The following is a 23824-nucleotide window of genomic DNA, read 5'->3' on the forward strand; positions in this document are numbered from 1 at the left end:
CGGGCTTGAGATTTCTATTTAACCTCTTCCTTTCCCCACTATAACTTCTTCAAGGGAAGCATTGCACATTTCGGCCCCTGGACCAAGCCTGGCTCCCCCTGAGTGTTTCTCTAAATAAATTTTTATTGGCACAAAGTCATGTAACTATGGCTGCATTCCAGGCATGGTAGCAGAGTTGAGGAGTTGTGACAGAGAGCAACATGCCCACAAAGCGAAAATACTTACAATATTGTCCCTTATAAAAACGTTTGTGGACGCCTGCCTTAGGGCCTCCTGAGTCTCCCTGGCCCTGGAAAAACAGCTGGTTGCTACCTGGCCTGGCTACGACGGGACCTTCATGAGGCAATGCTTCAAAATACTTTGCTCAGAGATTCTCAATACTCTGCATCCTATTTTATTCATGTACAGTCTCTTCAACCTCGGTTTTTTCGGTTGATATCTTGTTCTTTTGGGGATGAAGCATAAAAATGGCCTCTCCCCATAAATTCTTAGGTCAAACTTTTTCTTAAGAAACTCTGATAAAGGATTTTATACATAATAAATGTTCATTGTAGAAAGTTAGAAAACACCCACAAATATTGGGAAAATGCAGCTGGTACACAACTTTCCTTCAAATATAACCTCTTGTCTTTTCTATCAGGACATAAATGTAATATATACATGCTTTTTTCACTTAATATTTTAACACGTTTACCCACTGAGTTATAAAACATCATCTGAAATTTCAATTGCTAATCATATTAACGTATCAATTTATTTAGCAATTCTCATTTTGTTGGGGGTTTAGATAACTTCAATATTTTTTTGAGACGTCAACATTGCTCTCTGTAGCTTTTATAACAGGGCAGTAAAAATGGTTATCTAGCCATACCATTGTTAGCATTGATTGTTGAAACTTGCCCTGCTTTCCTTCCTCTCTCCCTTCCTCCATTCCTTCCTTTGTCTTTTATTGACTAATTAAGGAAGAGAGTACTTTCCTTTATTTTACTTTATACTCATTGGACTATTAATGGAGCTGAATGATCTTGCAAATGTTTAATGGCATGCACATATGTGTTGGCCATTTGATCTCATAAATATTGAAAACAAAAATGTTTAATTTTTATGCTCAATTACTTATTTTTTCCAATATTATTGAGATATCATTGAAAATAACATTGTATTAGATTAATGACAAATTATTTTTTTAAGTGTGAAGAGGAGAGATAGTGAGACAGACTCCTGCATGTGCCCCTACTGGGATCCACTCAGCAATCCCTATCTGTGGCTAATGCTCAAATCAATCAAGCTATTTTTAGTGCCTGAAGCTGATGTGCTTGGACCAACTGAGCTATGCTCAAGGTGCCCAGGACCAATGCTCAAACCAATTGAGCCACTGACTGTGGGAGGGGAAGAGGGAGAAGAGGGAGAGAAGGGGGAGTGGGAGAGGGAGAGAAGCAGATGGCCACTTCTCTTGTGTGCCTTGACCAGGATCATACCCAGGACTTCCATATACTAGGCCGATGTTCTATCCACTGAGTCAACCGGCCAGGGCCAAATTTTAAATATATAAAGAATAAATATGCCCTGGCCGGTTGGCTCAGCGGTAGAGCGTCGGCCTAGCGTGCGGAGGACCCGGGTTCGATTCCTGGCCAGGGCACACAGGAGAAGCGCCCATTTGCTTCTCCACCCCTCCGCCGCGCTTTCCTCTCTGTCTCTCTCTTCCCCTCCCGCAGCCAAGGCTCCTTTGGAGCAAGGATGGCCCGGGCGCTGGGCATGGCTCTGTGGACTCTGCCTCAGGCGCTAGAGTGGCTCTGGTCGCAACATGGCGATGCCCAGGATGGGCAGAGCATTGCCCCCTGGTGGGCAGAGCGTCGCCCCTGGTGGGCGTGCTGGGTGGATCCCAGTCGGGCGCATGCGGGAGTCTGTCTGACTGTCTCTCCCTGTTTCCAGCTTCAGAAAAATTAAAAAAAAAAAATTAAAAAAAAAAAGAATAAATATAAGTCTCCCACCCTAGCTCCTCAGTTCCCTTCCAAAGATATGATATGCAAACACAAGGGGCATGCAAAGATATAATATGTAAATACAAGTACACATGCAGGCACATGATGTGCAAACCACAAGCACATATGTAGACATACAAAATATGCAAATTGGCACAAAATATGCAAATACCAGCATGCATGTAGATATGATATGCAGATACAAGCACCCATGTAAACATGATATGTAAACACAAGCACCTATGTAAACATGATATGCAAACACAAGCACCCATATAAAATAAACATGATATGCAAACACAAGCATACATGTAGTCATGATATACAAACAGAAGTATGCATTAGACATAATATGCAAATACAAGCACACATGCAGACATATGCAAACACAAGCATGCATTTAGACATAATATGCAAACACAAACGTGTACACAATGCAATACCTTTTAAATCAATGCCCCTTTCTACACTTACAGTCTATCTGGACAATTGTCAGGTAGATCCAGATATCCTCCATCCATGACAAATTTCAACACCTGCTCATTAGAGAGGCCTTGGTAAGGCTGTTCTGCCAAGGTGGCAATTTCCCAAAGGACTACTCCAAAGGACCTGCCAACAACAGTTGAGAGAAGTAACAAAGAAGCCATTAAAACATACACACACACACAACTTTCTTGGTTTACTAGAACCTAGCTGGCCAGTTAATTAAATAATTCAGATTCAGAAGATGGAAGACTATTGAAAAATGTTGTGCTTGCATCCTCCCATGACTATATGAAAATTACTAAATTATAGAACAATTAACCTGGCAAACCATCTGTAGACTAGCTGAACAGATGTCTTATAACTAAGAATATAAGGGAGAAGCCATGCTGAGACTGATAGCAGGAGCAGAGACACAGAACAGGCTGTCCCCAAGCCACCCCGCCCCTGGGGAGTGGTTGAGCACCAGGAGGGACACCTCTGCTGCAGAGGTCTCCCTGAAGAGCAAGGGGTGCCAAATCCAAGCCAGGCTCCTGAGTCCAGAGCACCAATGTTGGGAAGAAGAGCCAAAAAAAATCTGGCTATGAAAATTACCAGGGATTCCATCCATCTGGGTGAGATGAAGGGCTGCTGGGAACCCAGGCATCCTCTTAAAGGGCCCCCACAGACTCACTTGCTCTTAGGCACTTACCATGAGCTCTAACGAAGAGCTAGGAGCTGGGGGTTGCCAGAGACATACAGGGAGAAACGGTTGTGTGGTTTCAAAGCCAGGGCTGGAGGGACAGCTGCTGTTGTGCCTGAATAGAGCCGTCCTCCCACATGAACAAATCTGAATCTGCATTAGCTGGATGAACTTCACCCCCCATCCTAACGACTCCCTGAGCCTTACCCAACTCACCTACCACCTGAAAATCTTTCAGCAGCTGAACCATGTGGGCAACTGGCAGGCAGCCACAGGCCTCAGTGTATCCTATCCCTTTTGCTGAGCAGCCCAAGGCCCAGGACTGGCAAAAGGAGGCCTCAGTTCACAGCATGGCCTCTCCCATGCACCTCTAGACCTGGAACAAGCAGCTACCACCATCAGTTGCTTTGTGGCTCCTACCAGGTAGCCCCAGGCCAGTACCAGAGTCCGTCCCAAGAGGTCCCAGAAACAACACACCCAACTGACAGCTTCAGACCACAACAGAGGACCACAATATTAGCTAAACAAGTGACATCTCCAAAGGATGGTCTAGGCTGGCTTCAGAGTCTGCTCAGGCAAATCCTACTCTGTGAGATAAGCCCCCCACACAGCAGCTCATTCACTGTGGTCATGGCCAATCCTCATAGCCAGTCAACCTGAGGGTCAATCCCACCCACTGATGTGCCAACAGCAATCAAGGCTCAACTACAACAGGAGGACAGGAGGACACACGAAGCCTACACAAAGGGCACTCCTTGAGGACCCAGTTCAGGAAATCAGAGCTGTACCATAGGTGATCTACTACATAAGGCCACCCCACCAAGACTAGAGGTGTAGCAGCTCTACTTAATACATAGAAACAAACACAGAGAGACAGCCAAATGAGGAGGAAAAGAAACATGTCCCAAAATGACAGGAGAAAATTCCAGAAAAAAATTAAATGAAGACAATCTACCAGAATTCAAAACACTGGTTATATTGATGCTCAAGGACCTTAAAGGAAGAATGAACTCAGTGAAAACTACAACAAAGAGATAGTAAGCATACAAAAGGACATGAAAACCATAAAAAAGAACCAGTCAGAAATGAAGAACACAATAACAAATGAAGAATACACTAGACAGAATCAATAGCTGATTATATAAAGCAGAGGACTGAATCAGTGATATGAAAGACAAGGAAGCAGAAAACACCCAATCAAAACAGCAAAAAAAAAAAAAAATTAAATGAAGACAGTTTAAAAGACCTCTGGGACAACATCAAATGTAACAACATTCACACCATAGGGTGACTAGAAGGAGAAGAGAGAGACCAAGCAATTGAGAACCTATGTAAAGAAATAATGGAAAATTTCTATAACTTGGTGAAGGAAATAAACATACAAGGGAGAACATAAAGGAAGAACAAAGAGTCACAAATAAGATGAACCCAAAGAGACCCATACCAAGACGCATCATTATCAAAATGGCAAAGGTTAAAGACAAAGAGAAAATCCTAAAAGGAGCCCAAAAAAGCAGTTAGTTCCCTAGAAGTACCCCTAAGACTGTCAGCTGATTTCTCAAGAAAAACTTTGCAAGCAAGAAAGATTGGCACAAAATATTCAGTGATGAAAAGCAAGGAGCTACAACCAAGACTACTTTACTCAGCAAGGCTATCATTTAAAATTGAAGGAGAAATAAAGAGATTTCCAGACAAGAAAGAGCTAAAGGAGTTAGTTAATTGCCATCAAACCAGTGTACCAAGAAATGTTATAGAGACTTAAGAAGAAGAAGATTTTTAAAAGATCATAAAAATAAATAATAAACGGCAATAACTACCTATCAATAATCACTTTAAATGCAAATGGATTAAATGCTGTAATCAAAAGACATAGGGTAAAAAAAAAAAAGACATAGGGCACCTAAATGGATAAGAACACAAGACCCAAGCCCTGGCCGGTTGGCTCAGTGGTAGAGCGTCAGCCTGGCATGAAGGAGTCCCAGGTTCGATTCCCGGCCAGGGCACACAGGAGAAGCGCCCATCTGCTTCTCCACCCCTCCCCCTCTCCTTCCTCTCTGTCTCTCTCTTCCCCTCCCGCAGCCAAGACTCCACTGGAGCAAAGATGGCCCGGGCACTGGGGATGGCTCCTTGGCCTCTGCCCCAGGCGCTAGAGTGGCTCTGGTCACAACAGAGCGATGCCCTGGAGGGGCAGAGCATTGTCCCCTGGTGGGCAGAGCATTGCCCCCTGGTGGGCGTGCCGGGTGGATCCCGGTTGGGCGCATGCGGGAGTCTGTCTGACTGTCTCTCCCAGTTTCTAACTTCGGAAAAAATACAAAAAAAAAAAGAACACAAGACCCATACACATATATGTCTACAAAAGACCCGTTTCCAGGAACTTTAAAAATAACAACAACAAAAAAGCCTAAAGTTAGTAGAAGAGAAGAAATAAAGATCAAAGCAGAAATAAATGAACTGGAGTCCAAATGAACAATACAAAAGATCAATAAAACCAAGATCCAATTCTTTGAAAAGACAAACAGAATTGTTACACCTTTAACCAGACTCCTCAAAAAAAAGAGAGGACCCAAATAACCCACACCTATATGGTCAATTAATATATGGTCAATTAAAAGGAGGCATGAATGAGAGAAGACAAGATGGCACTGGAGTAGGCGGATGTACCAATCCACCTCCCAGAACCAAAGTGGATTACAAACTAATTTTAAGAACTATCATCTGGAAAAACCAACTTTGGACTAAACTAACAGGACTCTTTAACCAAGGAACACTGAATAAGCCACACCGAGACTGGTAGAAAAAGCAGAAACGTGGAGAGGGCTGCCCAGCTCCCCCAGAGCCAACGGCAGCCGGGAGAGACTCGCGTGGTGGGAAGTGAGTTTAGCAGAGAGGGGAGGGTCCTGAGCCCCAGGAACAAAGCCCCAGCCTGCAGCCCCAGAGCCCAGAAGAGGCGTAAGGACAGTATTTAGTTGGAAACAAGTCAAGATACTGTTTGTGAGAAAGAGCCTGATTTCTCAGACCCAGGATTCTTCTTAAAGGGACTGTGCAGAATACCTCTCTCACAACCACTCACCCGGGGCTCTGGGGGTCAGGAAAGAGGAGAGGAGAGTACCAGAGTAGCAGGAAGAGAGTGTAATCTAGGAGGCACAGGGAGAAACATTTTGGGAGATAGCCACCCTAACCCCTGGGACGAGTCACTCCCCAAATCTGAAGTGAATACTTCTCCGGAAACAGCAATACCAGCAAAGGGAAGCGTACACAAGCCAAACAAGCTCTCCCGTGGCACTCAGAGCAGAGTTGCTTAGAAGGAGGGAGCTTTCGGGTCTACAGTACTGAGTGTTTGGGTCTGAACTGCAGTGCCTGTACCCACGCGGCTGAGGGCTCGCCGGAGGGCAGGTGGCAGCAGGAGATGGAAGCCCGCTGGCCACCACTGGGCTCAGGTGTGAGCTCAGTCTTCCTAGGCTGGGGAGGAGGGGGCGTGCAAAAAGCAGTCAAGCCCAGCTGCCGGTACCTGTAATCCAGCCTGCGGGAGAAGCGTGGAAACCCGGAAAGGGTGGAGACCAGCCCCTGAGCAAAGGCGCAGGAGCACAGCTTTGCACCGCCCGAGGAACCAAGGCTTGTGGTCTGACTTGGGAGCCCGCTCGTCCCGTGGGGGTGGAGCCAAAAGCCCAGAACAGGCGGAGTTCCACTACTGAGCTGAGCATGGGCACGCGAGTGGGCTCCTCCTGCAAGGGCAGGGCAAAAGCCAGGAAACAGGTGGAGACCCTGAGCAAAAGTGCTCGCCAGTGCCCTCAGGACCGAGCATAACATCATCCATGGGGGCGGGGCAAAGGCCAAGGCCACCAAGGCTTGTGCACCCGAGCACGTGATCACAGTCACTCCTGTGAAGAGAAAATGTGGAGGCAGAGAAATGCAACACAAATGAACCAAGAGAAATCCTCAGAAAAGGACCTAAATGAATCAGATATAACCAAATTACCAGATGCGGAGTTTAAAATAACGATTGTTAGGATGCTAAAGATATTAGAACAACAATAGATGGTCATTACGAAAACCTAAATAAAGAGATAGCAAATATAAAAAAGGACATTGAAATAATAAAGAATCAGTCAGAAATGACAAATACAATATCTGAAATAAAGAATACAATGGAAGGAATTAAAAGCAGGATGGATGAACTGGAGAATCAAATCAGCGAGTTAGAGGACACGATAAATAAAGGCATGGAAGCAGAGCCTGACCAGGCGGTGGCGCAGTAGATAGAGCATCGGACTGGGATGCAGAGGACCCAGGTTCGAGACCCCGAGGTCCCCAGCTTGAGTACGGACTCATCTGGTTTGAGCAAAAGCTCACCAGCTTGGACCCAAGGTCGCTGGCTCGAGCAAGGGGTTACTCGGTCTGCTGAAGGCCCATGGTCAAGGCACATATGAGAAAGCAATCAATGAACTAAGGTGTTGCAACGAAAAACTGATGATGCTTCTCATCTCTCTCCGTTCCTGTCTGTCTATCCCTCTCTCTCTGTATTAAAAAAAAAAAGGAAAAGGCATGGAAGCAGAGCAGAAAAAAGAAAAGAGACTCAAAAAGTCTGAGGAAACTCTTAGAGAGCTCTGTGACAACATGAAGAGAAATAACATCCGCATCATAGGGCTTCCTGAAGAAGTAGAGAAAGAACAAGGGATAGAGACTTTGTTCAAACATATCATAGCTGAAAACTTCCCTCAATTAAGGCAGGAAAACATCTCACATGTTCAGGAAGCACAGAGAACTCCATTAAGGAGAAACCCAAAGAAATCAACACCAAGACACATCATAATTAAAATACCAAAGCTAAGTGATAAAGAGAATATATTAAAAGCTGCTAGAGAAAAAAATATTATCACCTACAAAGGAGCCCCCATAAGGATGACTTCAGACTTCTCAACAGAAACACTTGAAGCCAGAAGGGAATGGCAAGAAATATTCAAAGTAATGCAGAACAAGAGCCTACAACCAAGACTACTTTATCCAGCAAGGCTATCATTTAAAATTGAAGGAGAAATAAAAAGCTTTACAGACAAAAAAAAACCTCAAGGAATTCACTGCAACCAAACCAAGGCTACAAGAAATGCTAAGGGACCTGTTGTAAACAGATCAAAGGAGAAAAAGAATATAGCAAAAGAGGAATACAGTTTTTTTTTTTGTTTGTTTGTTTTTTTTTTTGCATTTTTCTGAAGCTGGAAACAGGGAGAGACAGTCAGACAGACTCCCGCATGCACCCGACCGGGATCCACCCGGCACGCCCACCAGGGGCGACGCTCTGCCCACCAGGGGGCGATGCTCTGCCCATCCTGGGCGTCGCCATGTTGCGACCCTCCTGGGTGTCGCCATGTTGCGACCAGAGCCACTCTAGCGCCTGGGGCAGAGACCACAGAGCCATCCCCAGCGCCCGGGCCATCTTTGCTCCAATGGAGCCCTGGCTGCAGGAGGGGAAGAGAGAGACAGAGAGGAAGGCGCGGCGGAGGGGTGGAGAAGCAAATGGGCGCTTCTTCTATGTGCCCTGGCCGGGAATCGAACCCGGGTCCTCCGCACGCTAGGCCGTCGCTCTACCGCTGAGCCAACCGGCCAGGGCGAGGAATACAGTTTTAAAGAATAAAATGGCAATAAACAATTACATATCAATAATAACCTTAAATGTAAATGAATTAAATGATCCGATCAAAAGACATAGGGTAGCTGCGTGGATAAGAAAACCCATACATATGCTGTCTACAAGAAACACACCTTAAAGCAAAAGATGCACACAGACTAAAGATAAAAGGATGGAAAAAAATATTTCACGCAAATGGAAATGAACAAAAAGCTGAGGTAGCAATACTTATATCAGACAAAATGGACTTTAAAACAAAGACCATAGTTAAAGATAAAGGTCACTACATAATGATAAAGGGAGCAATCCAACAGGAAGATATAACCATTATCAATATCTATGCACCTAATATAGGAGCACCTAAATATATAAAGCAGACTTTGATGGACTTAAAGGGCGAGATCAACAGCAATACTATAATAGTAGGGGATTTCAATACCCCATTAACATCATTAGATAGATCCTCAAGAAAGAAAATTAACAAAGAAACAGCAGACTTAAAGGACATATTAGATCAACTCGATTTAATAGATATCTTCAGAACCTTTCATCCTAAAACAGCAGAATATACATTCTTTTCAAGTGCTCATGGTACATTCTCTAGAATAGACCACGTTAGGGCACAAAAGCGGTCTCAACAAATTTAAGAAGACTGAAATCATATCAAGCACTTTCTCTGATCATAATGGCATTAAACTAGAAATCAACCACAACAGAAAAACTGAAAAACATTCAAACACTTGGAAACTAAATAGCATGTTATTAAATAACAAATGGGTTAACAATGAGATCAAAGAAGAAATTAAAAAATTCCTAGAAACAAACGATAATGAGCATACATCAATCAAAATTTATGGGACACAGCAAAAGCAGTCCTGAGAGGGAAGTTTATAGCATTACAGGCATACCTCAAGAAGCTAGAAAAAGCTCAAATAAACAACTTGACCCTACATCTAAAAGAACTAAAAAAAAAAGAACAGCAAGTAAAGCCCAGAGCTATTAGAAGGAAGGAAATAATAAAGATCAGAGCAGAAATAAATGACATAGAGGCTAAAGAAACAATATAGAGGATCAATGAAACCAGGAGCTGGTTCTTTGAAAAGGTAAACAAGATCAATGAACCTTTAATCAGACTCACCAAGAAAAAAAGAGAGAGGACTCAAATAAATAAAATTAGAAATGAGACTGGAGAAATAACAACTGACACAACAGAAATACAAAATATTGTATGAAAATACTATGAAGAACTGTACACCAAAATACTAGACAACCTAGATGAAATGGACAAATTCCTTGAAACATATAATCTTCCAAAAATCAATCTTGAAGAATCAGAAAACCTAAACAGACCAATTACAACAAATGAGATTGAAACAGCTATAAAAAAACTCCCAAAAAAGAAAAGTCCTGGGCCTGATGGCTTCACAAGTGAATTCTACCAAATATTCAAAGAAGAACTAACTCCTATCCTTCTCAAGCTATTTTCAAAAAATTCAAGAGGAAGGAAGACTTCCAAACTCATTTTATGAGGCGAGCATAATTCTGATTCCAAAACCAGGCAAAGACAACACACAAAAAAGAAAATTATAGGCCAATATCCCTGATGAATTTAGATGCAAAAATCGTCAACAAAATATTAACAAACCGGATCCAGCAATATATGAAAAAAAAATCATACACCATGATCAAGTGGGATTTATTCTTGGGAGGCAAGGCTGGTACAATATTCGCAAATCAATCAATGTGATTCATCACATAAACAAAAGGAAGGAGAAAAATCACATGGTAATTTCAATAGATGCAGAAAAAGTATTTGATAAAATCCAGCACCCATTCATGATCAAAACTCTCAGCAAAGTGGGAATACAGGGAACATACTTCAACATGATAAAGGCCATCTATAACAAACCCACAGTCAATATAATACTCAAAGGGCAAAAATTAAAAGCAATCCCCTTAAGATCAGGAACAAGGCAGGGGTGCCCCCTTTCACCACTCTTATTCAACATAGTTCTGGAAGTCCTAGCCACAGCAATCAGACAAGAAAAAGAAATAAAAGGCATCCAAATTGTAAAAGAAGAAGTAAAACTATCATTATTTGCAGATTATATGATATTGTATATAGAAAACCCTAAAGTCTCAGTCAAAAAACTACTAGACCTGATAAATAAATTTGGCAAGGTGGCAGGATATAAAATCAATACTCAGAAATCAGAGGCATTTCTATACACTAACAATAAACTGTCAGAAAGAGAAATCAAGGAATCAATCTCCTTTATCATTGCAACCAAAAAAATAAAGTACTTAAGAATAAATTTAACCAGAGAGATTAAAGACTTGTACTTGGAAAATTATAAAACATTGATAAAAGAAATCAGGGAAGATACAAACAAGTGAAGGCATATACTGTGCTCATGGTTAGGAAGAATAAACATCATTAAAATGTCTATATTACCCAAAGCAATTTATAAATTCAATGCAATAATGATTAAAATACCAATGACTTACTTCAAAGATATAGAACACATATTCCAAAAATTTATATGGAACCAAAAGAGAACACGAATAGCCTCAGCAATCTTGAAAAGGAAGAATAAAGCGGGAGGTATCACACTTCCGAATATCAAGTTATATTATAAGGCCATTGTACTCAAAACAGCCTGTTACTGGCATAAGAACAGTCATATAGGTCAATGGAACAGAACTGAGAACCCTGAAATAAACCCACACTTTTATCAACAACTGATACTTGAAAAAGGAGATAAGAGCATACATTGGAGTAAAGACAGCCTCTTCAACAAATGGTGTTGGGAAAATTGGACAGCTACCTGCAAAAAAATGAAACTAGACCACCAACTTACACCACTCACAAAAATAAACTCAAAATGGATAAAAGACTTAAATGTAAGCCGTGAAACCATAAGCATCTTAGAAGAAAACATAGGCAGTAAGCTCTCTGACATCTCTGGCAGCAATACATTTGCTGATTTGTCTCCACAGGCACGTGAAATAAAAGACAGGATAAACAAGTGGGACTTTATCAAACTAAAAAGCTTCTCTGCACAGCTAAAGACAATAAGAACAGAATAAAAAGACAAACTACACAATGGGAGAATATATTTGACATAGCGTCTGATAAGGGATTAATAACCAAAATTTATAAAGAACTTGTAAAACTTAATACCAGGAAGACAAACAATCCAATCCAAAAATGGGCAAAAGAAATGAATAGACACTTCTCCAAAGAGGACATACAGATGGCCAATAGGCATATGAAAAAATGCTCAACATCACTAATCATTAGAGAATGCAAATTAAAACCACAATGAGATATCACCTCACACCAGTCAGAATGGCGCTCATCAATAAAACAACACAGAATAAGTGCTGGCGAGGATGTGAGAAAAGGGAACCCTCCTGCACTGCTGGTGGGAATGCAGACTGGTGCAGTCACTGTGGAAAACAGTATGGAGATTCCTCAAAAAATTAAAAATCGAACTGCCTTTTGACCCAGCTATACCACTGTTAGGAATATACCCCAAGAACACCATAGCACTGTTTCAAAAGAAGAAATGCACTCCCATGTTTATGGCAGCATTGTTCACAATAGCAAAGATCTGGAAACAGCCCAAGCACCCATCAGAGAACGAGTGGATTAAAAAGCATTGGTATATATATACTATGGAATACTACTCAGCCATAAGAAATGATGACATCGCATCTTTTACAACATGGATGGGCCTTGATAACATTATACTGAGCGAAATAAGTAAATCAGAAAGAACTAAGAACTATATGATTCCATACATAGGTGGGACATAAAAATGAGACTCAGAGAAATGGACAACAGGGTTGGGGTTACAGGGTGGGGGGGAGGAGAGGGAGGGGGTTGGGGAAGGGGAGGGGAGGGGCACAAAGAAAACCAGTTAGAAGGTGACAGAAGACAATTTTATCAATGTCACCCCATCAAAATTAATAAAAAAAAAAAAAAGAATTTGTCTCACGGCTAATTCAGGCAGTTAGAAGAATAGTATAAGGATGCTAATTTTGCTTCTCAGGCCACATCCTGCAAAAGGGGCCCCAAGCAAATTGGTGATTTGGCTCCTCTGATTTTGCCAATTGGATTTAAAAAAAAATAGGTCAGGAACGCCCTGAAATGGAACTAACTATACATGAGCATAAATTTAAAGGACTTTTAGATACTGGAGCTGATGTATCTGTTATTGCTAAGCTATACTGGCCTCCTTCCTGGCCCACTCATGCAGCAGCCACAGAATTACAAGGTATAGAGCAGAGTAAATCCCTTCGACAAAGTTCTAGTTCTCTACATTGGGAAGATTAAGAAGGTCATGCTGGATTTTTTTTAAGCCTTATGTGTTCCCTGGATGGCCAATTAATTTGTGAGGTAGAGATGTTTTGAAAAATATGGGAGTGTTGCTTGTCAGTCTTAATAGTTTAGTCAGTACTCAGATGCTTGATCGGGGATTTTTGCCCACCAAGGATCTAGGGAAAGAATAGTGAGGAATTCTCATCCCCATAGAAGTGGCACCCAATACAAGAAGGTGTGGATTAGGATATCATAATTTAGCATAGGGGCCTTGGTAGCTCCTGCTACCTCAATAATGCATTGTGCAGACCCAATTACTTGGAAATCAGATAATCCTGTATGGGTAGACCAATGGCCCCTTTCTCAGGAGAAACTTAGGGCAGCTGCTCTATTGGTACAAGAGCAACTACAGCTTGGGCACATTGAACCATCTAATAGCCCATGGAATACACTTCCATATTTTGATCTTGTTGCCTCCTGGATTATCAAGGGGCATAGGCGACCCTTATGGCTTATAGGTTTTGAGCCTCAAAATAATTGTTCCTTTTTTCAAAGGATCAACAACAATGGCTCTAGGAAACTTCCACTAAATGGCAAATCGCTCTTGCAGATCAATGGACAACTTTATACTGAAACTGTCAACTTAAAATCAGCTCAAAGTCTAGAATTATATGCCATTATCATGGCTTTTCAGCATTTGCCATATTCCCCTTTTAATCTATATACAGACAGCAAATATTTACTTATGGTGTTTCCACTATAAAGACTGCTGTCTTAGGGACAAATGCTGATGAACTACTTCAGCAGTTCCTCCTTCTTCAAAGACTTGTATGTCAACATACAGCTCCATGTTTCATAGGACATACTCGAGCTCACTCCATGCTCCCTGGAGCTTTAGAACAAGGGAATGCCCTTTCTTCTTCTTCTTCTTTTTTTCTTTCTTTCTTTCTTTTTTTTTTTTTTTTGTATTTTTCTGAAGTTGGAAATGGGGAGACAGTCAGACAGACTCCCGCATGCACCCAACTAGGATCCACCCGGCAGCCTACCAGGGGGGAATGCTCTGCCCATCTGGGGTGTTGCTCTGTTGCAACCAGAGCCATTCTAGTGTCTGAGGCAGAGGCCATGGGGCCATCCTTAGCGCCCGGGGTGGCTTTGCTCCGGTGGAGCCTTGGCTGTGGGAGGGGAAGAGAGAGACAGAGAGGAAGGAGAGGGGGAAGGGTGGAGAGGCAGATGGGCGCTTTTTCTGTGTGCTCTGGCTGGGAATCGAACCCAGGAATCCTGCACACCAGGCCGATACTCTACCACTGAGCCAACTGGCCAGGGCCTAGGAATGCCCTTGTTGATCAAGCTACCCAAAAGAAAATTATTTGGAGCAACCATGACAGATCGAGCAATTCAGTCTCATACTATTCATCACCAGAACGCTGCAGCCCTTTGTAAACAGTTTCAACTTTCTTGGGAAGCAGCACGGCAGGTTGGGAAATCCTGTCCAAGGGGTCCTATACTACAATCTGCCCCTTAATTTAAAGTTAACCCTCAAGGACCCCTACCAGGACAACTTTGGCAAATGGATGTTACTCATATACCTTCATCTGGCAAACAGTCCTATGTCCACGTTAAGTGGATACATATTCTGGATTTATAGTAACCTCTGCCAGAATAGGAGAGGCTGCTAAGCATGTTATAGCTCATTGTCTGTATGCATTGTTCTATTGTCGGATTTCCTAAACTGGTTAACTGAAAATGCTCCTGCATATGGAGCAAAAGCATTTACTGTATTTTGTCATTCTTACAATCTTTAAAGTTAAGGTATTATTAAAGTGTACCCAGCAAATATTTTAAGGTCAATTTAAAAAAAATTTTTTTTTTTTTGGCATTTTTCTGAAGCTGGAAACAGGGAGAGACAGTCAGACAGACTCCTGCATGCGCCCGACCGAGATTTACCTGGCACGCCCACCATGGGGTGACGCTCTGCCCACCAGGGGGCGATGCTCTGCCCATCCTGGGCGTCGCCATGTTGCGACCAGAGCCACTCTAGCGCCTGAGGCAGAGGCCACAGAGCCATCCCCAGCGCCCGGGCCATCTTTGCTCCAATGGAGCCTTGGCTGTGGGAGGGGAAGAGAGACACAGAGAGGAAAGCGCGGCGGAGGGGTGGAGAAGCAAATGGGCGCTTCTCCTGTGTGCCCTGGCCGGGAATCGAACCCGGGTCCTCCGCACGCTAGGCCGACGCTCTACCGCTGAGCCAACCAGCCAGGGCTAAAAAAAATTTTTTAAAGGGGGTAGTCATATCCTGGAACTCCTACGGGTCTACCATATCATGCTTTTTACTTAAAAAATTTTTTTAAAATTTCTTTTGAATGCTGATGAACAGGAGACGCCAAATTTTTTTCACCTGCAAACTACTACCTTCTTTATTTGATCCAGCTAATAACACTGTTTTGTCTTTTTCCAAATAGCTCCAGATATATGGAAAAGATTTATATAGGCAGATGGGGATCCTCAAACCCCTCAGCGAGATCTCCTGAGTATGGCTTTTAAGATACCTAGAGGCAGAAAAAGCCCAATAGAGATCAGGTGAACTACCAGCTTTTAGGATATGCCCTTAAAGGCTCCAACGCCCCAAAGGGGTCTCATAGGATGCCATCTGGGTCCTGCTTCAATAGTGGAAAGGAAGGTCATTGAGCTAAAGCCTGCCAGACTTACATGCCTCTGCTGTGAGGAAACAGGGACACTGGAAGGTAGGCTTCCCCCTCGCTCCTCTAAGGGAGGGTTCAGTCTCTTCCAGGCCTGCTCCAGCCACCTATGACCTAACCTTGCCCAGAATGCTGGGGTTTGCCACTGAAGGCTGAAGGTGCCCAGGGCCATCAGCCCCATCTACGACACTGTGGATGAGCCTAGGGTATTTCTTCCAAGAAGCAGGTAAACTGATCTCATTTGCACAAGGGCCACTTAACTATGTCTTGCCTGAATAGTCAGGTATTTTATTCTTCCCTCGAAGATCTCTGTTGTGGGTGTTGATAGTCCTATTTTCTGCCGCTCTGCTTAATATATAGTGTTTCCTTTATTCGTCCTACCTCAATGCCCCACTCATATTTCAGGCTGGGACCTACTCCTAATTTAGAGCTCTCTTTCCCCCTTTTGCCAACTTCTATTATGAATCTACCTTTGCCACCCAGCTTAGTGTATCCCAAGGTTCTCTTTACCACGCCACAGTCACAGAACTCCAGGGAAAAGCAACCTGGTCTCATCTCTCCAGGCAGAGGAGAACAGAAGCTCCATATCTACACATGCTGCAGATGGCTTTTCCAGTCTACCTGAATCATTACCAGCTAGAAGCAGCGGTCATTGGGACTTGGACGTGAGCTGCAAAGTATAGAATTGTGACACCAATTCCAGTGCCATGAGGACTTTTCCTGGATGTGCACTTTTCCTGGACTCCTGCTCCTGTGACAGCTCCTAACAGACTGAACTGGGGCTGGGTTGCATTTTTCAGGGATTTGGCATGGTGTTGGGGCCAACTTGTACTTGGTGAACATGTTAAGGACACTACTCTTTTATGGATTCTTGCTGTATTGGCCAAGAGTTTGCTTAAAGGCTTTAATCACTGTAAAAAAAAAAAAAAAGATAAAGAAGGTGTGGCACATATACACCATGGTATACTATTCAGCCATAAGAAATGATGACATCGGATCACTTACAACAAAATGGTGGGATCTTGATAACATTATATGGAGTGAAATAAGTAAATCAGAAAAAAACAAGAACTGCAGGATTCCATACATTGGTGGGACATAAAAACGAGACTAAGAGACATGGACAAGAGTGTGGTGGTTATGGGGGGCAGGGGGAGGGAAGGAGAGAGAGGGGGAGGGGTACAAAGAAAACTAGATAGAAGGTGACAGAGGACAATCTCTCTTTGCGTGATGGATATGCAACAGAATTGAATGACAAGATAACCTGGACATGTTTTCTTTGAATATATGTACCCTGATTTATTGATGTCACCCCATTAAAATAAAAATTTATTTATAAAAAAAAAAGAAAGAAAAAAAAAGGAGGAATGAATATATAATGGTGTAAGAATAATCTATTCAATAAATGGTGTTGGGAAAATTGGACACATATATGCAAAAAATAAATAAAAATAGACCATATACAAGGATAAACCCAAAATGGAGTAAAAGCTTAAATGTTAAGACTCAAAACCATAAAACTCCTAAAAAAAAAACATACACAGTAAAATATCTGACATTCCTCTTAGTAATATTTTTTCTGACGTAACTCCTCAGGCAAGGGAAACAAAAGAAAAAATAAACAAATGAAACTACATCAAACTAAAAAGTTTTTGTATACCAATAAAGTGAAAAGACAACCTGTCAATTGAGAGAAGACATTCACCAATGATCAATTCAATAGTGGGGTAATATCCAAAATTTATAAGAAATCATATAACTCAACACACACAAAAAAATCCAATTAAAATGGGCAGAGGACCTGAATAGACATTTCTCCAAGACACACAGATGGCCAATAGACATATGAAAAGATGCTCATCACTAATCATCAGAGACATACACATTAAAACCTCACACCTGTCAGAATGGCTACATCAGTAAATCAACAAACAGTTGTTGGTAAGGATGTGTTGAAAAGGGAACCCTCCTGCACTGCTGGTGAGACTGCAAATTGATCCAGCCACTATGGAAAACAGTAGGGAGGTTCCTCAGAAATCAGAACTAGAACTATCTTATGACACAGCAATTCCATCTCTGAATATTTATCCAAAGAAATCCAAAAACACTAGTTTGGGAAAGATATATGAACTCCTATGTTCACTGTCCGGTTATTTATAATAGCCAAACTATAGAAGGAAAGTAAGTGCCCATTTTTTAAAAACTGTTTTAGAGAGAGGAAAGAGAGAGAGAGAGAGAGAGAGAATGGGAGGAGCAGGAAGTATCAACTCATAGTAGTTGCTTCTCATATATGCATTGACTGGGCAAGCCTGGGGTTTCTACCAGTGACCTCAGCATTCCAGGTTGACTCTCTATCCACTACACCACCACAGGTCAGGCCGAAGTGCCCATTAATAGACCATTGGATAGCCCTGGCCTGTTGGCTTAGTGCCAGAGTGTTGGCCCAGCATGTGGAAGTCCTGGGTTCGATTCCCAGCCAGGGCACACAGGAGAAGCATCCATCTGCTTCTCTACCCCTCCCCCTCTCCTTTCTATTTCTCTTTTCCTCTCCTGCAGCCAAGGCTCCATTGGAGCAAAGTTGGCCAGGAAGCTGAGGATGGCTCCATGGCCTCCACCTCAGGTGCTAGAATTGCTCTGATTGCAACAGAGCATTGCCTCCTGGTGGGCATGCTGGGTGGATCCCAGTCGGACGCATGCAGGAGTCTGTCTCTGTGCTTCCCTGCTTCTCACTTCAGGAAAATACAAAAAAAAAAAAAAAAAAAAAAGGACAATAGAGAATTGGATAAAGAAGAAGTGGTACATATATAAAATGGACTATTATTCAGCCATAAAAAGAAGGAAGTCTTACCTTTTGCAACAACAGGAATGAATCTTAAGGATATTATGCTAAGTGAAATAAAACATACAGAGAAAGACAAATACACTGACTCACTTATATGTGAAATCTAAAAAAGGATAATAAGCTAACAATCAAAACAGAAACAAGTCATAGATACAGAGAACAAACTGAGGGTTGCCAGATAGAGGGGAGCTGGGTGGCTGGATGGAAAAGGTGAAAGGATGAAGAGGTACAAATTGGAAGTTACAAAACAGTCACAATTGTAATTGAAAAATACATAAACAGCTTGACCAAGTGGTGGTGCAGTGGATAGAGCGCCAACCTGGGATGCTGTTCACCAGCTTGAGTGTGGGGTCACCCACTTGAATATGGGATCATAGACACAACCCCATGGTCAATGGCATGAAGCCCAAGGTCATCGGCTTGAGCAAAGGGGTCACTGATTTGGCTAGAGCACCCCCACCCCATCAAGGCACATGAGAAGCAATCAATGAACAACTAAGGTACCACAACTAGGAGTTGATGCTTCTCATCTCTTTCCCTTCCTATTTGTCTGTCTGTGTCTCTCGCTTAAAAAAATAAACATCTATATAAATAAAAGTGAAAAAAAATTTATGCTGCATTCAGAAATGCCTAGAAGATTAGTCTCAGCTGGAACATAACATTGCTGTGCCAGCATCCTCAGACATGACATCCTCTTCATTTTCTCAGTGGTCACAAGGAAGGCAGATTTTAACTGCCCCCTCAGACCAGTGGAGCAACCTGGAATGAAAGCCCCATGTTCCATCTACCAACCCACGCACCACTCACCACATGTCAGAAGAAGTGGTAAAGACCCCATCCTTCAGGGACTCAGGTGCCATCCAGCGCACCGGGAGCAGACCTTTGCCGCCTTTTCGGTAATAATCCGTTTCGTAGATGTCTCTGGTCATTCCAAAGTCTGACAACAAACAGTTCACAAACTCACCCTCCAGCCCATGACTCAGGTGTCTGCCATCACCCCGGTGCAGACCTCAGATGGGCTCATCTGATCCAGGTTTGTGCTCACCTAGGTAGCCACCAAATCCAGGGAGAATGGATTCTGAGGGTGCTCATGGGATGGGGAGAGAGGACAAGCTACCATTTAAAGCAGCGGTTCTCAACCTGTGGGTCGCGACCCCGGCGGGGGTCAAACGACCAAAACACAGGGGTCGCCTAAAGCAATCGGAAATACATATTTTATTTAAAAATGTATTGTATAATAAATATGTATTTTCCAATGGCTTTAGGCAACCCCTGTGTTTTGGTCATTCGACCCCCATCGGGGTCGTGACCCACAGGTTGAGAACCGCTGATTTAAAGGGAAGGAAAAGGGGTCATCAAGTGGCAAAGAAGCAACATTCCAGCCGGAGCTTGGGAATCCCGTTCTCAGAAACTCTTCCTTCCCACCCATGACTCACAAGCCTCCCACACTGAATGACTGACTCTCTGCAGCCAACCCACTCTCCCTACTGGACAGGACCCCACCTAACAGTCAGCTGCCCTGCCAGAAACCCAGAGTCGGGTCCTCCTCTGACCACCCATTTCCTCACACCCCACATATAAAACAGTGGCAAGTCCTACCTACTCCCCCCCACATCCCTCTAACTATCTGCTCCTTTCCACTGCCCTGGAACCAACAGGCCCACCACCCCCTCTCACCTACAGGACTCCCTCCATCCTCACCCTGACAGACCACTGCCCAAGAGAAGCAACATAAATAGGATGACATCACTGTGTTGCTTCCTGCTTCCCTTACTGAGACAGGATAAGCTCTTTGGGGATTATAAAAGGATGACATCATTTCCTGCTTCCCACTGAAGACTCATATAGCTTCCCGCTTTGCACAGGGTGCATAGGATAACATCTAGATGACTTACCACAGCTTGCAAGATCCTTCTGTTCTGGCTCCTGCCTCTCTCCCTAACCTCACATCTCATGCTGCTCTGTCCCCTCTACATTCACTTTATTCACACCACATCAGCCATCCCTCCAGCCTCATGGCCTCTGCATGTGCTGAAACTACCCCTGGGATGCTGTTACTTAGGTCAACTTCCAATCCTCCATGCGCTGGGTGAACGGTGCCTCCTCTCACACAGAAGTCTTTCCTCTCTGTCATGAAGTCCATTTCCTTCGTCATTCCTTTCCCATCTCCTTTACCTTGTCTAGGAGTGTGAACTATTTGTTCACCCAGAACAGCTCTGTGGTGATGAACACAGTCTATACCCACACCATCCAGTATGGCAGCCACTGGGCTATTGGACACCTGAAGTGTGGCTCATGCGACCAACGAACTGAATTTTTAATTTTACTTAATATAAGTTAATTTAAATGTAGATGGCCACATATGGCCAGTGGCTAATGTGCTAGATGGTGCAGAACAGACGGCAAGCTCACGAAGGCAGAAACACCACAGAGGTCCCTTCATCATCACACAGGTAGCCTTTCCTTCAGTGGCTTGCACATACACGCTATAGGCATATTATTTAAAGAAGTAAATGAGTAAGTTAATAGACAAAATTACAAACTAAAATAACACTGAATTTAAAATGTAATTGAAAAATAAAATTTTGTTTAAAGTAAAAAAAAATTCTCAAAACTGAAAAAAAAAATACAGTGGGAAAATCAAGCCCCCACCACAAACCCTGGCCCTTTTCACCACTGGAAAAAACTGTCACAGCCCATGGCCCGAGCCATACATTCCAAAGCAGAAAGCCAGACCAACCTCCAATTTTGACGGTAAAATCATGAGCGACCATGCAGTTTCGAGCTGCGAGGTCTCGGTGCACAAACTTCTTGGCATTCAGGTAAGCCATCCCATCTGCGATCTCTGCCGCCATCTGGATCATCTCTTGCAGGGTGGGGGGAGGACGGCTGGGGTTGTTCTAAAGTCAAAACAGGAGGTCATAGCCTGACCAGGCGGTGGCGCAGTGGATAGAGTGTCGGACTGGGATGCAGAGGACCCAGGTTCGAGACCCGAGGTCGCCAGCTTGAGCGCGGGCTCATCTGGTTTGAGCAAAAGCTCACCAGCTTGAACCCAAGGTCGCTGGCTCCAGCAGGGGGTTACTTGGTCTGCTGAAGGCCTGTGGTCAAGGCACATATGAGAAAGCAATCAATGAACAACTAAGGTGTTTGGAAAACTGATGATTGATGCTTCTCATCTCTCTCCGTTCCTGTCTGTCTGTCCCTGTCTATCCCTCTCTCTGACTCACTCCCTGTCTCTGTAAAAAATAAAATAAAATAAATTAAAAAAGAAACAAAAAACAGGAGGTCATGTTCAGCAACATGGGGGCACTCGGGCAGGAAGGAGCTCCTTGTGGGGCACCCAGGAGCAGCTCACCTCAGCCTCAGGCCGCAGAGAACGGAGGTGACTCTTCAGGTCCCCGTGAGCCATCAACTCCATCACCACCAGTGTTGGCTGGCCTTTGGACACCACCCCCAGGAGGCGGACCTGTAGAGCAAGTATGGGGGGTGGGCGGAGGTGTTGGATGAGGGTCTGTGGGAAGATTTCAACTAGTGGAGGTCTCCCTGTCTTGTCACATAGCACCCTGCTCCTGGGTGCTCTGTGGTAAACCCTGGCCTCTCCAGCTCAAATGCCAGTGTCAAAACTCTGGGGAGGGAGAGCAAAGAAGGGAGAATGCCGGCCTCACAGGCTGGTGGGAAGGAGCAGACAGGCCTGCCCACATATGAAAACATTCTAAAGCAAATCATTAGAAATTTCCTTGATGTCTCTGAGCACACAAGGCACATTCCCACCTCAGGCTTTTGCATTCGCTGTTCCCTCTGTCTGACCCTCTATTCCCTCACATGTCCACCCGGCTGTTCCTACATCCTTTATGTCTTTGCTCAAATACACCTTCCCCACTCCTGAACTTCCAATGTCCAGCCTTGCTCTCCCTCTCACCTTACCACGGCAGCCTCTCCTACCAATGAACCTGGGTCTGGAGTCTGTCTCCACCTGCTGTGCTGGCAGCCCCACAAGAGCAGAAATCTCCTGCATCACGGAGATGAGAACAGGGCTCAGCACAGAGCGGGCACTCTGCTCCTATGTGCAGTGCAAAGAGGAGGGGACACAGGTCCAAGGAGAAACCATATCATGTGGAAGCAGGAGGCCAGGAAGAGTGTGCACTGACTTGAGGCAGGAGCAGGGTGAGGTGCTCCACTGTTTATGGGTTAAAAAGGAGCTGAGAAGAGGATGAGATGGAAGACTCCAGAAAGCACTGGGACAAGGAGTTCGGCTCCAGGTGAGGTGGAATGCTTAGCCAGGCTGAGGCTGGGCAGGGGGTCCACACCCACTGTCCTCATTCTCTCTGATAAGAGGAGAAACAGCAGAGCTGAGCAGGACAGGAAACCAGCATGAAAGTGATGATAAAAAAAAAAGAAATAAAAGGGAAAAAGCATTGCCAAGAGCCACTACAGACAGTCAGGAGGTGTTCAGGGAAGTGGGGTCTCTATACATCTTGTGCCTCCGCTCTCAGAGCTGCTATTAAGTTGCTAACCTGCTGCTAAACTCAGCTCAAGGCCGAGCCATAAACATCCTGGAACAACCTGGGCACTTGCCCTCTTTCCTGTCGTTTTCACCCCTCCTTTGCACACTGAAACTAACCAAGCCCTGATGGCCGGCCACCAGCCTTCATTTGCAGGAATGAATTACACTTGGGTTTTTGCCTTTACAGACCCGGCCCTTCTTTGTTCTTTCTAGAGTCCAGTGTAGTTGCTACCTGATTCTGGGTCTCTAGGGTTGCAACTTTTGCTCAAATAAATTCCTTTTGTTCTTTATTACAGCCTGAACTCGTCTTTGGTTAACAAAAGTGGCTTTTGTCTGCTCCCAGGGCAAGCGCAGGACTTACCACGTGATGGCAGGTGAAGCCTTTCATGACAGAGGCCTCATTGAGAAACTCGATCCTCTCCCTCAGACTGGCCGCCTCGTTGACTGTCTTCACCGCCACTCGGGTCTTGGCCTCACCCTTGATGATGTCCTTGGCGTTGCCCTCATACACCATGCCAAAGGAGCCCTGCCCCAGCTCTCGCAGGAGGGTGATCTTATCCCGAGGCACTTCCCACTCGTCCGGCACATACACAGAACATGGGAACACTACTCCTCACTTATCTACACAGCATCTTTGGGACATCCCCAGCCACCACCCACCCAAGCCCCCTGCCAATATTCATTAAGT

General features: G+C 44.0%; 1 protein-coding gene across 4 annotated transcripts in view; it reads right to left on the reverse strand.

Annotated features, from left to right (window-relative positions):
* Positions 1 to 23824, reverse strand: part of INSR (insulin receptor) — a 205119-nt gene that overhangs the window by 5208 nt on the left and 176087 nt on the right. For all 4 annotated transcript variants that reach the window (XM_066278459.1, XM_066278458.1, XM_066278457.1 and 1 more), the window contains 5 exons: positions 23498 to 23742; positions 21988 to 22098; positions 21373 to 21532; positions 19440 to 19569; positions 2457 to 2591 (listed from right to left, as the gene is read on the reverse strand). In XM_066278459.1, the coding sequence (XP_066134556.1) occupies positions 2457 to 2591; positions 19440 to 19569; positions 21373 to 21532; positions 21988 to 22098; positions 23498 to 23742 (781 nt within the window). The remainder of the gene's footprint in view (positions 1 to 2456; positions 2592 to 19439; positions 19570 to 21372; positions 21533 to 21987; positions 22099 to 23497; positions 23743 to 23824) is intronic.

This window comes from Saccopteryx bilineata, chromosome 4, assembly GCF_036850765.1.
Source record: "Saccopteryx bilineata isolate mSacBil1 chromosome 4, mSacBil1_pri_phased_curated, whole genome shotgun sequence".
Taxonomy (NCBI): domain Eukaryota; kingdom Metazoa; phylum Chordata; class Mammalia; order Chiroptera; family Emballonuridae; genus Saccopteryx; species Saccopteryx bilineata.